The sequence below is a fragment of the Labrus mixtus genome, chromosome 16, assembly GCF_963584025.1.
Source record: "Labrus mixtus chromosome 16, fLabMix1.1, whole genome shotgun sequence".
NCBI lineage: Eukaryota > Metazoa > Chordata > Actinopteri > Labriformes > Labridae > Labrus > Labrus mixtus.
In genome coordinates, this window is record NC_083627.1 from 22,331,525 (window position 1) to 22,345,025 (window position 13,501).

The window sequence follows — 13,501 nt, forward strand, 5'->3', positions numbered from 1 at the left end:
ATAAGGTGCATTTACTGCACAAACTATTTGTTCTACACTCACTTGTTTAAAAAATGACTGAGAGACTTATAGTGGCCGTTATGTACAGAAACATCATGTAAGTGAGCTGTTATTCTCATGAATAATAATGTGAAATATTACAGTCTGCTGAGAATGGGTTGGGTGTGTATTGTGTGCACAATACTCATCTTTGACTTCTCATGGACTTAAACATTTCATATGCAAAAACGACCTAGTCCTCAAGAGTGCAGCTTTTTACATCAAAAAACACAATCCACACACAAATACAATCTCACATTAAAGGTCACATTTTATACTCCTTTTCAACAAGTTTAAATAAGTCCCAGAGTCTTAGAAACATGTCTGTGAAGTGTTTTGCCAAAAATCCACTCTGATCCTTTATTTGATCATGTCTATAAACCCCTCTATTTCAGCCCTGCTCAGAACAGGCTGTTTCTGTGTCTGTACCTTTAAATATGTAAATGAGCTGTGTTTGACCACGCCCCCTCTCTGAAAGGGCTCGGTTGGCTTGGACTTACTTGCACTATTCAGGTTCCTTTGTTGCTTTCTTTATTTTGTTGCTTTCTTTATATATTCTTTCTTTATATATGTATATATTTCTCTCTTTCCTGTGGACATTGTGATCTCAAGTTGTTTTTTCTTTTTTAAATGTATTGTACAGCACTTTGGTAAGCTGTTGCTGTTTTTAAATGTGCTTTATAAATAAATATGACTTGACTTGACTTGACTATGCCCGATTGTTAACGGTGACCAGACAGACTCAGAGGGCAGAACTAACACCTAGCTGTGGACCTGGGGGAGGGGTTACTGCCCTTTGTGATGTCATAAAGGGAAAATCTCTAAATGGCCTAATTGAGCACACATTTTCTGAAAAATGGAGCAGAGAAAAGACGGAGATGATGGACTTGGGGAGTTTGTAGACAGACTAGAGACACATATAAGTGTTAAAACATGGTAAAGTGTATTTTGCATAATATGTAACATTTAGATAAAAATGATCACAGCATCCAGTTAATATGCAATTTATAAATGAAGACAGAATACTTATGTGTTTCTTTTCCTAATTCTGTTCTGACTTGGACAAACATCTGTAAAGCCTTAAGAAACATGATGAGAGATCAGGCAATGCTGATAGGGGTTTCTTTTTGTATTGCAAGTAAAAACAAAAAATTAAATGTTGCCAATTTTGGTCGTTATGTTCAGTCTGGTAGTTCACCGTCGAGCATTCTGGCTGCTTGTTTGACAAAAAATCATGTCCGTCAACTAAAACTTCTTCACATACAATTTTGTTAAAATTTCTTCCTCTGACATTTCAAGTCTTGGAACTAGGGACTTCTTGTGTTTCATGTCTTTGACAGGAACTAGAAAACTTTGATTTTTGGAGATAGGATGTGAAATGAAGTGGGCCGAGCTCATGTCCCTGTTGCATACCTTTATAGTCATTTGTGCTGTTGGAAAGCATGTGCTGAATGAAAAGTCAGTTGTTTTTTTTAGTAATTTAAACATCTTATCCCCCGGATGCACCAAAACATGTGATAATTTATCCTGAAAGAGCCAGCTGCAGATTTGTTTTCTATCTTGGATGCATAAATAGAAAATCAATAAATCATTTGCAATTAGGTGTGATCAAAACTTCCCCCACACATTTTGACACATTTAGTTTGATTAAGTCCTCTGAGGGGGTCGCTGCCTTAAACACAGAGTGAGGCAGACGTCCTCTCAGTGAGTTCAGGCCGAGCACAGAATATAATTTGGGGTTTATGCGAGCAGACCACGCTGCTTTAGTCACTGTGCATATGTTGAAAGGCGAGCACTTACTTCTTCCACACGTTGTTGTGCTCCCAGAATTCATAGAGAATGAAGCGTGATTCATTTGCCAGTCGCTGAACTGCGATGCTGCCGAATGCAAAAAAAACAGGAGAGAGCACAAGTCATGCAATCGCTAATTAGTGTGCCACATCATGTCCCCGAGCGCCGCCTCTCTGTTTCCCACAATGTGAGGGGACTCAGGCAGAATGAATCCATCAAATAATGTTTTCTAATATTAAAAAGCATCAAATGAGGAATCTCTAATTATTTGCAGCGGAACAGACTTTTTTTTTTTAAACTAAAAATTGAGCAAACATGACAGAGAATATAGAGAGTTGGTCACAGCATTACACAGAATGTAAATGTCACTCTGTCCTCTGGGCTGCTTGATTTAGTCTCAAACCGAGAGGACGGTTCATTCGAGGCATTCCGTCCTACTCAGGCTGTGATTTGAAACAAAGATTTAGCCATGAAAAGAAAAAGCTCTAATGGCTGCAAGGAATGTGTTTCTGTCTGCTGCTACATTAAAGCCATGGCATGTTTCTAATTTTGATAAATGCAAAACTGAACTTTCATGCTTATTTGTCAAAATCTTTAAAGTAAAATGTTCTCCTTTTGCTTCAACTTATTTTCAATTTCTCTGACAGCCTAAAAACATGCTCACAAATATAGATGATAAGTATCCTTTTGAATGCCTTTGGTGCACATGACTTCACATTATTTATTAAACAAATGTCAAGTTGACTCTTTAAAAAGTATTCTATTTAAGGGCCGCTGGTGGCCAAGTGGTTAATGCGTGCACCACATGTACAGAGGCTATAGTCCTCGAAGTGGGCGGTCCGGGTTCAAATCAGACCTGTGGCTATACAATACATATACAAGAAAATGTCCCTTTAAAAACTCTCTATTCTAAGCAGCTTCTGTCAGACTTTTAGTTAAAATAAGTACATATTCATTTCAAGATCAGAGTTATGCAGCGCACACCAGAATTGTTCAGATAGACTTTAAACTTTAATGCATACTCAACGCATTTCACTCCAATGTTTTATATGCATTTAACTTCTAAGTCTATCTGAACAATCCTGGTGTGCGCTGCATTACTCTACAATTCTACAATTCACTTAGCAGACGCTTTTATCCAAAGCGACGTACATCAGAGAGTAAGTACAACACAAGCAAGGATCTAGAAAAAAGGGAACAATGTCAGTAAGAGCAAATGATCAGCTTTGAGTCCGATTGGACACACAGGTGCTGACAGGAAGTGACCAGAGGCAAAGCACAACATTGAGGGCAGTTCTTGAGAGCTCTAATCAGTATAGAAACCATCTTATAAGTCATCGTTATCAAACAAAAACCATCGTCATTACCATCATCATCATCAATAATATGGAGACCATCATCATTAAGTTAGTAGGTATTCAAGAATACTCTGATCTAGAAAGCTTTGTTAAGCTATTTTTTTATAATAATTATTATATCAGTGATTAACAATGTGAAGGAGGGCTTCTGGTATCCCTTTAACTGCTGGTGCTAATAGCAGGGAATACACCAGAGAAAGGTTTGGGCATAAATGATCCACAACCAGGCACTCAGGATGGTTTGAAAAGTTTAAAAGGCTTTTAATTCATACGGCTAGAAACATTTAATATACACCAACATGTGTCGGCTTGCTCCTTCTTCAGGGTGTCAAATTATGTTATTAACAATGTTCACTTATTTAAACTAAAAGTCTGATAGATGCAGCTCAGAATAGAGTTTTAAAGGGCAATCTTGTGAGCTAGAAAGCTCAGGGAGGGGGCATCCCTTTTCAAGAAAGGATATTAAATAAATGTCCATGTGAAGATCCATCAATGTAAAATGCTACATTTAAGGTCTATGACTGGTTTTTACTTTGTTTTTCTACTGTCTCTCTTGTGTCCATGACTTGTTTTCTAAAAGCCTCTGCAAAAATGTCAGTGTGAAAATAAAAGACAGTAAATCCCTGAATCAACGAGAACAAAGAGAATATCAACTGACTGTAGACATCCAGTCTGCGCACAGGAACACTCCATGTACTGTCTGAGAGCCAAACGAAACTCCTCCAGCTCCTCCTCCAGCACGCACAGCTGCCTCTGGACGATCAGGATGTGCTATGAAGACAAAGACAAAACACACACACACACACACACACACACACACACACACACATACACACACACACACACACACACACACACACACACGTTAAATATGCAAAGACATGCTAAGTCAGAAGGTCAAGATTTGTTTCTGGGGAACAGTCCAAACATCTACTGGTAGGGTTTCACATTGGCTCAGTGTGGAGAAAACTGGAGACCCGTGCAGAAATTTAAAGTCATTTTTTTAAGGATAATAATTCTATGTTATGTCACCAGATTAATTTGGTGACCTGTTCGTCTGTTGAAATGTTGACATGTGAATGTAATTGTCTGAGTGCTGCTGTGACTGTTTCCTTTAATGGCTTGGTAGGGTGTGAAACTGAATTGCCCTTCTGGGATGAATAAAGTTGTCTGAATCTGAATCTGATGAACAGTCAAGTTAAGCTATCATCATTTCACATCCCATTATACGTATGCATGTCTGAGCATACCTGGCCAATAAATTCTTTAACCGGATCAAATCCAAACAGCCTTCTAGCTATATAATGTACTGTATGTTCATTGTTGCAGCAATCTAAACTGAGTTTCTTAAAGCCTTTCTGATTGGAGGTTGGTATTTATGAGTACAGAAATGATGTGATGAATTCCAAAAACCAATCAGGAAGCTCAGTGTAGTAGGACCAAGCAGGAGGACCGTTTCATACTCATTCCTACATTCATTAATTAGTCATCATTCAGTCATTTTACTCGCCCCCCCCTCTCTCCCCCTCTCTCTCCCCCTCTCTCTCTCCCCCTCTCTCTCTCTCGCTCTCTCTCTCCCCCCTCTCTCACTCTCTCTCTCTCTCTCTCTCTCTCTCTCCCCCTCCGCCTCTCTCTCTCCCCTCTCTCACTCTCTCTCTCTCCCCTCTCTCTCTCTCCCCTCTCTCACTCTCTCTCTCTCTCCCCTCTCTCACTCTCTCTCTCTCCCCCTCTCTCTCTCTCTCTCCCCCTCTCTCTCTCTCTCGCTCTCTCCCCCCTCTCTCTCTCTCTCCCCCTCCGCCTCTCTCTCTCCCCTCTCTCACTCTCTCCCCCTCTCTCTCTCCCCTCTCTCACTCTCTCTCTCTCTCTCCCCTCTCTCACTCTCTCTCTCTCCCCCCTCTCTCTCTCTCTCCCCCTCCGCCTCTCTCTCTCCCCTCTCTCACTCTCTCCCCCTCTCTCTCTCCCCTCTCTCACTCTCTCTCTCTCTCCCCTCTCTCTCTCTCTCTCTCTCCCCCTCTCTCTCTCTCTCGCTCTCTCCCCCTCTCTCTCTCTCTCTCCCCCCTCTCTCTCCCCCCCCCCCTCTCTCTCCCCCTCTATCTGCTGATTAGAGGTGTTTACTCTTTAACTACTAAACCAACCAGATTCTGCCACAACTATCGTCAACCAATCATCCTGCTGCTGTCACATTTTAAAATCTGTTCACTGCCATGTTTCTTGTTTCAGTTTCTGCTACTCTCCTCCACCTTCAGTCACCTCCACTAAGTCACCTCCACATCAGTGTCCGGGTCCAGCTCTTCAGAAGTCCACTCCTCTCACTTTGATTTTTACAAATCCTAAATGAAACTTGGATCTTTTACATCTCAGAAGCTTTTTTAACCATTTCAAGACGGAATAGCAAGAGGCTTGAGGGATATCGCTTGAGGTCTGAAGAGCACAGAACCAGAAACAGGAGGGCATTGTGTAACTATGGCAATAGATTTGAAAGAGTGCTAATAATGTCCTGCCATGAAGAGGAAATGTTGACAGAGGCAGAGAGGCTGATGGCAACAGGAAGTGAGGGTTGGCCTGTTATCCTGAGGTACGGTGTGTACTTGTGTGTGTGTGTGTGTGTGTGTGTTTGTGGGTCTGACTTGTAAAATGCCTCAGGATGTTTTCTCAGTTGCTAATTTGGTAGAAATACACACAAACACATGTACACACACACACACACACACACACACACACACACACACACACAGACATATTGCCACACTATCACACATCAGTCATGTGTTGCGGATCATTACTGGTTTTCTCTTGGCTGCACATTTATTCTCAGTGACACACACCAATTATGTATTGATTCATGCACACATGAGCAGAGATGTCAACATTGTGCTAGTTATGCAACATGACAGCACCATCTAATATTCATATGCATCGGTTTCATTCATACCGCTGTTTTGTGATACTTCTGGTGTACGAATAGTGAGACTGAAGATTCTGCTTTAATGAGTTCATAGCTGCTTTTCTTTTTCTAATATCATTTTAAACAGGATCTTTCTGGCTTTTTGGATGGCTTGCTTTAAAAAAAAAGGCACCTGACTTTGGTAAAAAAAAAAAAAAAATGTAAATGTTCTTGCATTTCATAAATAATCACTAAAGAGATAGATCAAGAAATCTGCTTTATTTTGAAATAGCCAATGGATGCAGCTCCTGGTTATATATTTCTTTGCATATGAGAATGGCACTTTTTCTGCAGGACGGAGGAGCTGACAATTAAACTTTACTTTAAATTGTGTCGGCAATGGGGACAATTTATTTATAAAACTGTTTAAACAAGGGTTGAAGCTGAGGAAAAATGTTACTATAGAAATTTTTTAAAAGTTGATTTACAGTGTGTGGGTGTGTGAGTGTGTGTGTGTGTGTGTGTGTGTGTGTGTGTGTGTGTGTGTGTGTGTGTGTGTGTGTGTGTGTGTGTGTGTGTGCGTGAGATGTAAGAGATTCCTCCTGCCAGTGATGTGTCATCTGCTGTGATTGTCAGTGAGTCAGACATCGTTTCAGAGGTTCTCAGCCTTGAAATGAGTGATATGAATTCTTGGATTGGAGAAATAGCAGTCTCCTTTTGGCACTGGCATGTGGACTATGAGGATACACAGGGGTTGGTAACATGCACATGAGTGCAAAACACACCAAGACTGTTCTCAACAGAACATGAAGTTTGTCAGAAGGTTTAAAGCTCAAACAACTGTATGTCCTGGGATTATAGGAATAATACTGCAAATAAAATATTCAGACATTTAAAGGTAAAAAAGGAATTGGAGGGTAACAAAAACAACACCGAGTTATACTATAAACTCTGTCTGCATCTCACACATCCTCGCTGTGTGCTCCCTTTACTGCAAACTAGTCTAGTCTGAAAAACTCAACATGGTATCTTGACAGGAACGATTGTAGATGAAGACAGACAGTTCAGTCTGTTAAGTTTCATCCCCTCTGTTGCTATGCGACCGCTGAGCGGTTATTATCACCGTGGCCTCTCGCTCAAACATACTCCTCCGTGTGAGAGCAGACTGACACAGAGTGGTCACAGACGTAAAAAAAAAAGAAGAAGAAGAAGAGTCCGTTGGAACTCACCGATTTGCTCTCTAAGACCTCCTCTTCAACTGGCTCCAGACGAATCTCCTGCAAAACAAATGTAGATACAAAGAGTCAACAAATCTTTCTCTGTGTGGTAGAAATAGCCATCATGTGTGAACGAGCTGATGTTTCTTTTCTCACCGTTCACAGATCCTGACCCCAAGGTTGGCAACTATTGTTTAACCATTTTTGTGTATAATTTGAAAACAAGTGAAAGTAAAAAAAAGACTAAAGGGCTCGTTGGTTTAACATGTCCAGAGGCTACTTCTGGTTGCACAACTCCTGATCCTGATGCTGTTTTTCTCCCACCCTCTCTCCCCACATTTCCGTTCCTGTCCGTCTACAGCAGCTGTCCAATCAAGTAAAGGCGAAAGCCCCAAAAATAATTTAAAAGAAAAATCCTCTGTACACCCTGATTAGACCAGGAGTAGTTGTAAATAGGTAGAGCTATAAGGAGAAGGTCATCAAGTCCTCCTTTCCCACATTTTCATCAGAAGAAGTCTTATTAACATATCTCAATATTAACATCAAGGGACTCAAAGATTGAAATCATTTTTTTTTTAAGAAAAAAAATCAACCTACATAAACGAATACAAATTCAAAATAAATGCATTACTTTATGTTTCTAACTCTAATATCGTTGTACTTTAAGCTCTATATGCTGTCAATCTTTATTCTGTGTCATTATCTTCACTGCCGGGGTTAAAAGATATGATAGAATACATCTCAAACCAACATAACACAATTTAGAATTGGGTCAAATCTGTTCTGGGTTCATTTTCAGGATCAAACTTAAAGTTTCCTAACATCTGGGTCCGCTGAAACATTTTAAAGTGTGTTGTTGTAAAACAGATTCCATTCTACATTCAGTGGGAAATGGAAATTTCCGCTGTGAAAGTTTACCTCTAACTGTACATATACGTGGGAGGGTGTTGTTGAGTTTAGCATATTTGTTGATATCGTTTTGAGTCTACCCGCCAGGATCGGTGGCTTATTTTCGAAAGAGGGATGTGAAGACCAGATGGTGAGGGAGACGGACGGAAATAAAAAAAATAACAGAAGTTGAGAGGAAACGAGGAGAAGAGAAGATGAGGTGAAAGTTGAAAGAAAAGAAGTCACCCTTTGCTCTAGACGGTCGATAAGCTTCTGCAGTCTGTTGACCTGGATCATCCACTGGCTGTCTTCATCATAAACACCTGAGGGGAGAGGATGGATTTCAGACTAGAGGAGTAAACAACAAAGGTGAAGGGATGAAAGGTGCTGCATACATCGACTGTATTTTAAACACAATTTTCTAAATTGATTTTTTTTTTGATTTTTTTACTTAAATAGTGGCGGTGTCCCGAAAAGGCATTTTAACATTTCCTTTCATGTGATGCAAGGCACATGCAAGCCAATCAATAATACGGCTTTGAGACCTGCAATTGAAGTTGATCCAGGCTCTGTGGTTTTTGCCTCACATCGCCTAGCAACCACAGGTGGTTTCATTATGGGGGTCTAATAGAAAACTGTGTGCAAACAATAGTTCAAACATAGAAAAACAAGAGCAGGCAGAACAGAGAACCCTGCTGTGTTGTGAATAAAACACAATACATCAGTCTGCAGAAAAGGTTCATATGTATCCACATTAAAGCTCATTTAATGCAGCTGACAGTGACATATAGAATCCAAACTGGATGGTTAAATTGTCTGCAAATTAAATATGCAAAGTGGAGCTTTGTCTCAAGTTATAATATTGAATATTTTTGTGTTAGTGCTTGTTGCTTTATTTCTGCAGGTATTATAGTTTTTTACTGACATCAGTTATAGATCTGACTGATCTGAAAGTAAGAGCATGCTCAGATGAGTGTCTCCTAACTTTTTCCCCACATGTGAACTCCTGACATATTCTAAATAAATGCAAGACATTTAGACCCGCAAACTTTCAGGAACTTTCCTTCCACATACAGTATTCACGTCACAGGAGCAGATTACCTCTGTTTTGAAATCTGTATTCTTTACATTTCCAAATCTTACTATCAGATGGAACGTTTGCCTCTTTCTTGTCTGTGTATTATAACCTTATGTTGTTTGGCTGTTATTGCCTTGACCATATGTCTCTCCAGACCTGTTTCAAAATGGTTTATTTCATGTTTATTTGCATATATGGAGCAAGTAAACATTGCCACACATTACAGCATTTTAAGGCCTGAGCTATAGTTTGTAATGCCGTCCCTATATGGGCCTTTAAAATACATCAAACTCAAATATAGATACAGATAAAACAGAACAAAACAAGCACAACAATAAACAGACAGTTGTTGTTAAATATGACTGTTTTTTTAAAGCGTCTTCCTGGGTACACATCTTTGTAAATTCAACAGAATGTGAAAGCTGGAAATGTTCAATTTGACCATCAGATACATCATGAATCATTTTACAGTTTCCAAACTATTACACTCTAATCTTCCTGTGACCCTGTTTAGTATTATTACAGTGTGGTGGTAAGTTGTTAACATACTGTATAGTTGCTTGAATGTATGTAGTTTTAGTTAAAAGCTCTTCTGTTACTTGAAGTTTAGACTTCCAGAACAGAGTTATTTCAGGTTGAGGTCTGATAGTCGGCTAAGTTAAACAACCCCAAAACATGATTTCAAACCTCCACTTTGGCACCATAAAAAATCCCCAAATCACAAATTGCCTCGTCCATCCTTCTCTCTCTCTCTCTCTCTCTCTCTCTCTCTCTCTCTCTCTCTTTCTGTTCCTCTCTCACACCTACACGACCTCCCCTCCCCTCCTGTGCTCCGCTCTCATGGCCAGTGGAGACAAACTGACACTGGAAGTGCAGTTTTTTGTTTTTTGTTGCTGCTGCTGGCATCTACAACACAAAATAACTTCAGTGGATCATAACATGGAAGCCTTTGACGCAAAACTGACCTGAATTGACAAGACTGAGGAGTGGGTTGTTCGGGGAGAGGCTGCTGTTCTTCTGAAGTCTCCGATTGGATCGACGGCCCGACCACTGGATGGACAAAACCTCTGGCTTCAACGGGCCCTGCCTGGAGTATAAACAGGGGGGGGATTATTATTCAGGCATCACAATAGTTTAGCATCCCTTTCCCTGAATATGATTGTTGACTGTTCTCCTGCAGGACACATGACATTCCAGTTAAAAGCCTTGACCTTTTGTTCTGTGGTTTCTGTGGTGCACTGCAAACACCAAATAAAAGATCGGTCACAATAAATGAGGTTGATTTTGTTTTGCTTGTTCTCAAAACCAAAAATAAAATATAGATTTAAATATGATGACAAGATAAGAGTAGAAATAAAATGAACTGTTTAACATCATTTGGGATATAAAAATAAAATAAAATAAAACAAAATAAAATAAAATAAAATAAAATAAAATAAAATAAAATAAAATAAAATAAAATAAAATAAAATGAAATAAAATAAAAAAATAAAATAAAATAAAATAAAACAAAATAAAATACAATAAAATACAATATAATAAAATAAGGGATCACAATCAAAATGTTTCAACAAAAGGCGATATTTCTTGACATTTACGCCCAAATGTCTTTTATTTTGCCAAATGTGGATTGCACCCGGTGACAAAAGCATCAGACTCTGATGAACTCCTAAGAAGCAGGCCTGATGTTGTCTGAGCTTCTTTAATGTTTGTATTTTGGTCTGACAGTGATGATAATGTCAGTGACAAGGTACATGCAGCTGCAGGGTGACATCACCTAAGATTTATCTCAGTGCTGTCAACTTGTTTGGTCCCATATTTTGAGAATACCTTAGGGTTCCTGTGAGAGTGTGTGTGTGTGTGTGTGTGTGTGTGTGTGTGTGTGTGTGCGCGCAGGTGAATGCACGCACTTCTTTGTTTTTGTGTTAATGTTTTGGAAGGCAAAGGCTCTCTCCCAATCTTTCTGCAGATTTTAACACTGTTATTTTTGTACAACGTTATATTTATCACTTATCCTTTACCATGAACAGTTAAATATTAAAGATCTGTTTGCAGTTCATTTACATGTTTAAAATGTTTTACTCTTAAATCCTGTAATCTTTAATTTTGCTCTGGGGTTTGTTTCCATGTAACATTTAGTTTTATAGATACGCAACAGTCATTAAGGTTAGCTTAGCTTAGCACCTGAATAATGGGGAAAGCTAGCCAGGCTATGAGCAACAAGGATGTATTTAGGAGAACTATTGTGTTCAAAGGTAGTGTCCAAGACCAGGGGCGTGTCCACAGAGGTGTCCAGGGGTGGTATGGGCCCCCCTTGAAATATATTTTGCCACCCAAAAATCCTTAACAATGATTGTTTTTTTGCTTTGTAAGAGGCGGGACTTCTGTGAAAATCAGCTATTTTTGCAGTGGTTCAACAGACTGTTAGAAGTTTCAAGTTTGCACATAAAAACCTTAAGCCCCCCCTCCCCCTGCTTTAGTCCGACCCCAGTTGAAAAAGTCTGGACACGCCCCTTTCCAAGACATTTCTGCAAAACTCACATACAAAGACTTTCCAAATGTTACTGGACCCAAAAGGTCATATTCTGATTAAAAAGTTGTTTTGAGTTTTTTTCTTTGTTTCTGGGGAACATGGGCTCCAGTTCATGAGCTGGACAGAATAAAAAAAACTTTTACCTGTCGGAGGCTCGCTGTTTCATGACCTTTCCAGTCTTAGTGCTGAGTGACTCTAGCTTGCTGTTAGCTGTAAATTCATTTTCTTTTTTGCTTCAGCTTATAGAAAGTAGAGTGGCATCAATCATGTTGCACTCTGAGCAGAGCAAAGTGCGCATTTCCTAAAATGTCAAACTATTACTTAAATACAGAAATAATCTTTATTCAGAAGTTGGCTGTTGAACTTTAACTGTACATACGTCCTTAAAAAGAGATAGAAAGACTTATTAAACATATTTACATCAAAATAATTATCAATCAATCAATCTTAATTTGTATAGCGTCAACTCATAACAAGTGTTATCTCGAGACACTTTACAAAAAGCAGGTAAAAGACCTTACTCATTGTTATGTTACAAAGATCCGGTCTATCCATCATGAGCACTTTAGCAAAGCAGCAAAAGTTACAGTGGTAAGAAACAACTGCCTTATTAAAAGGCAGAAATCATCGGCCTGATCCCCGGCTCATGACAAAACAGCCTTCACAGGCCTAGACTGCACCGGGCTTGGAAAGGCTTGGCTATCCAGGCCTATATCTATTTTTTACAAAAGCTGTAAAAAAGTGAATAAATGTTCACAACACCACATACAAGACTTTCTAACGCTCATTTTCCCATCTTGAATAAAAGCAGTTGAATGAATGCACCAGCTACAGTTTTAATTTATGTATGTTCTTGATGTGTGGTGGAGGTGGAAGCTCCCTCTTGTTCTGCCACTGAGTCATACTTCAATGCTACATGTCAACTTTAATTGCTAAAACCATCTGAGACCTGTCACAGAGAAAAAGACCAGCAGCTTTCTCATTGTTACGCTCCTTACACAGCCTTTATTTCAACTGAGACGAAGGAGGAGGAGGTTAGGAGACGGAGCGCAAACTGTAAGGTCAGAATCAAAGGACAGAGGATACAGGAATTAGGGGTCCATATCTTGACAGCTGACAGCTGCAAAATAAATGAAAATGTTTGAGTGAGGTCATCTTTTAGGCCAATTATAAGGAATTACCAAGAGGACAATAACAGTACTGTTGGAATGGAAAGACGAGCCACACAGCTAAAGCTCAGCATTGAGATACATCATGAATCTTCTGTTATCAGCTCCCCTTTGTCCTCTTCGCACTTATCAAACTTACCACAGAAACCAATTTAAAGCCACCAGAGAAACAGCCTGATCCTCTAGATGTTTCTCATGACGGAGTGATTCCATTCAGAGGCAACGGGGGGATTTCTTAAGAGCTTCAGTTCAGAGAAGATGGAGGACAAGAAGCTGCTCAGGGAGCAAGGGACAGTCACACTTTGAAACGACACAGGGGGAGGGGGGGGGGGGGATTCAGAGGAGAGGAGTTATCCAACCCTTAGCATTTCCTACCTGTGACGATAAGGTTACAAATGTTCATTGTGAGTCTAGAGAGAAAAAAAATATTCCCTCTAAATTAATGCAAAAAAAGATTCAAAAATGAAATTGCTCAGGGCTCTAATCTGAAACGCTCCATTGGATGATTGTTGAAATACTCTGCATAGACTGTCTGTCTGTCTCT

The 13,501-nt window shown here is 39.6% G+C and overlaps 1 protein-coding gene across 3 annotated transcripts in view; it reads right to left on the reverse strand.

Moving 5' to 3' along the window:
- necab1 (N-terminal EF-hand calcium binding protein 1) overlaps positions 1-13,501 on the reverse strand; it is a 174,888-nt gene that overhangs the window by 137,983 nt on the left and 23,404 nt on the right. For 2 of the 3 annotated variants that reach the window (XR_009676093.1, XM_061059141.1), the window contains exons 7-11: positions 10,221-10,342; positions 8,424-8,500; positions 7,302-7,349; positions 3,847-3,959; positions 1,840-1,917 (exon numbers count right to left, since the gene is read on the reverse strand). Coding sequence is in view for 1 of the 3 variants with exons in the window: in XM_061059141.1 (XP_060915124.1) it covers positions 1,840-1,917; positions 3,847-3,959; positions 7,302-7,349; positions 8,424-8,500; positions 10,221-10,342 (438 nt within the window). In the remaining 2 variants the exon portion in view is untranslated. The remainder of the gene's footprint in view (positions 1-1,839; positions 1,918-3,846; positions 3,960-7,301; positions 7,350-8,423; positions 8,501-10,220; positions 10,343-13,501) is intronic. The other variant, XR_009676094.1, reaches the window with a different exon arrangement.